General features: G+C 46.7%; 1 protein-coding gene across 1 annotated transcript in view; it reads right to left on the bottom strand.

The window, feature by feature from the left end:
* Window positions 1–304: 304 nt before the first annotated feature.
* EMH_0034930 (pyruvate kinase, putative) overlaps window positions 305–1,961 on the bottom strand; it is a gene marked incomplete at both ends in the record, with an annotated part of 6,012 nt that continues 4,355 nt past the window's right edge. The window contains 4 exons of the mRNA XM_013494925.1: window positions 305–343; window positions 464–492; window positions 885–939; window positions 1,128–1,406. Of these exons, the coding sequence (XP_013350379.1) occupies window positions 305–343; window positions 464–492; window positions 885–939; window positions 1,128–1,406 (402 nt within the window). The remainder of the gene's footprint in view (window positions 344–463; window positions 493–884; window positions 940–1,127; window positions 1,407–1,961) is intronic.

The following is a 1,961-nucleotide window of genomic DNA, read 5'->3' as shown; positions in this document are numbered from 1 at the left end:
AGCCATTTGTTTAATTATAGGGAGAGAAAAATAAAAAGCAGAATGGAGGTTTGTGTTTATAACATCTATCCATTCTTGTGGTTTCATCTTTATAAATATTTTATCTTTTGTTATGCCGGCGTTGTTTACTAATATATCTATTTTTTTATATTTATCTAACAAAGAAAAACACAAAGAAGATACTAAACCCTCGTCGCTCACATCCACACCAAAACCCTCGCTACGACAACCCAAACCACGCAGCTCCGCGGCCGCGGCGTCGCACGCACTCTGCACACAAACCCTAAACCCTAAACCCTAAACCCTAAGGATGCAGCTTGGCTGCGGCGGAGTCGCAGGCACCCTGCACATAAACCCTAAACCCTAAACACTAAGCCATAAAGCCTAGGGAAGCAGCTCAGCTGCGGCGGAGTCGCATGCAGAATACACACAAACCCTAAACCCTAAACCCTAAACCCTAAACCCTCAGGATGCTGCCGCGTCGCAGGCACCCTGCACACAAACCCTAAACCCTAAACCCTAAACCCTAAACACGCAGAAAGCAGCTCAGCTGCGGCGGCGTCGCATGCAGAATACACACAGACCCGAAACCCTAAACCCTAAACCCTAAAAACTCAACTCAGCTGCTGCAGCGTCGCATGCAGAATATACACAAACCATAAACCCTAAACCCTAGTAAGCCCTAGTAAACCCTAATAAACCCTAATAAACCCATATAAACCCTAAAGACTAAAGGAAGAGAACACACACACAAACTAAACCCTACACCATACAAAAAAGGAAACCCCAGATGTATGCCTTCATAACACTAAACCCTCAAACACATAAACCCTAAACCCTAAACCCTAAACCCTAAGAAACTCAAAAGAGCATACACACCAAACCCTCTTCCCCCTCAGCTCTACCCTCATCCACCTCCTCCTCCCCAAACCCTAAACCCTAAACCCCAAACCCTAAACCCCAAACCCTAAACCCCAAACCCTAAACCCCAACCCCCAACCCCCAAACCCTAAACCCTAACCCCCCACCCCCACCCCTACCCCCCAAACCNCCCCTACCCCCCAAACCCTACCCCCACCCCCCAAACCCTACCCCCTACCCCCTAAACCCTAAACCCTAAACCCTACCTGATCTCTAGCAACACAGAGAACAGTATCTACACCGCCCCTGGCTAGGGCCTTGGCCACGGCGAGGCCTATACCTCTGCTAGCCCCGGTGACGAGCGCAACCCTTTTGTCTCCTTCTGTCTCTCCCCCGAAAGTAAGAGGATAAGCAAACCTCTCCTGCTGCTGCTGCTGCTGCTGCTGCTGCTGCTGCTGCTGCTGCTGCTGGGCGGGGGACGCGGAAGAGAAGGGGGAGGAGGGGACGGGATCCGATCCCCAAGCAGAGCGTACACCCAGGCCCGGCTGTATGTACACCCCACACACACACACACAAAATATATTTATATATATTTATAAATATGTTTAAATAAATATAAATATATATATATATATATATATATATATATATATATATATGTGTGAGAAATTATGTTTGTTTTTAATATGCAAGGGTTTAGGGTTTAGGGTTTAGGGTTTAGGGTTTAGGGTTTGTGAGTTTACTGGGGTTAGAGGCTGAGACAGAAAGGCAGGGGACGGCTGCAGCAGGCGAGCAGCAACAGCAGCATCTTTTTCTCTCCCTAGATAGAGAGAAAAAAAACTTATAAAAAAAAATAATACACGCATCTTCAAGGGTTTACAAGGGTTTAGGGTTTAGGGTTTAGGGTTTAGGGTTTAGGGTTTGATGGTGTAGACAAAGGAGAGAGACAATGCAGGGCGGTGAAGAAAACACACTAGAAAGGGAATAACCCTAAACAATACTAGCGTTTAGGGTTTAGGGTTTAGAAAAAAAAACGAGGGTTTAGGGTTTAGGGTTTAGGGTTTAGGGTTTAGGGTTTGCAGCAGCAAGACAGACAGCAG

This window comes from Eimeria mitis, genomic scaffold (genome assembly GCF_000499745.2).
Source record: "Eimeria mitis Houghton genomic scaffold, Emh_scaff1337, whole genome shotgun sequence".
In the NCBI taxonomy this organism is placed as follows: Eukaryota; Apicomplexa; class Conoidasida; order Eucoccidiorida; family Eimeriidae; genus Eimeria; species Eimeria mitis.
This window is presented reverse-complemented; position numbering and strand designations above follow the sequence as displayed.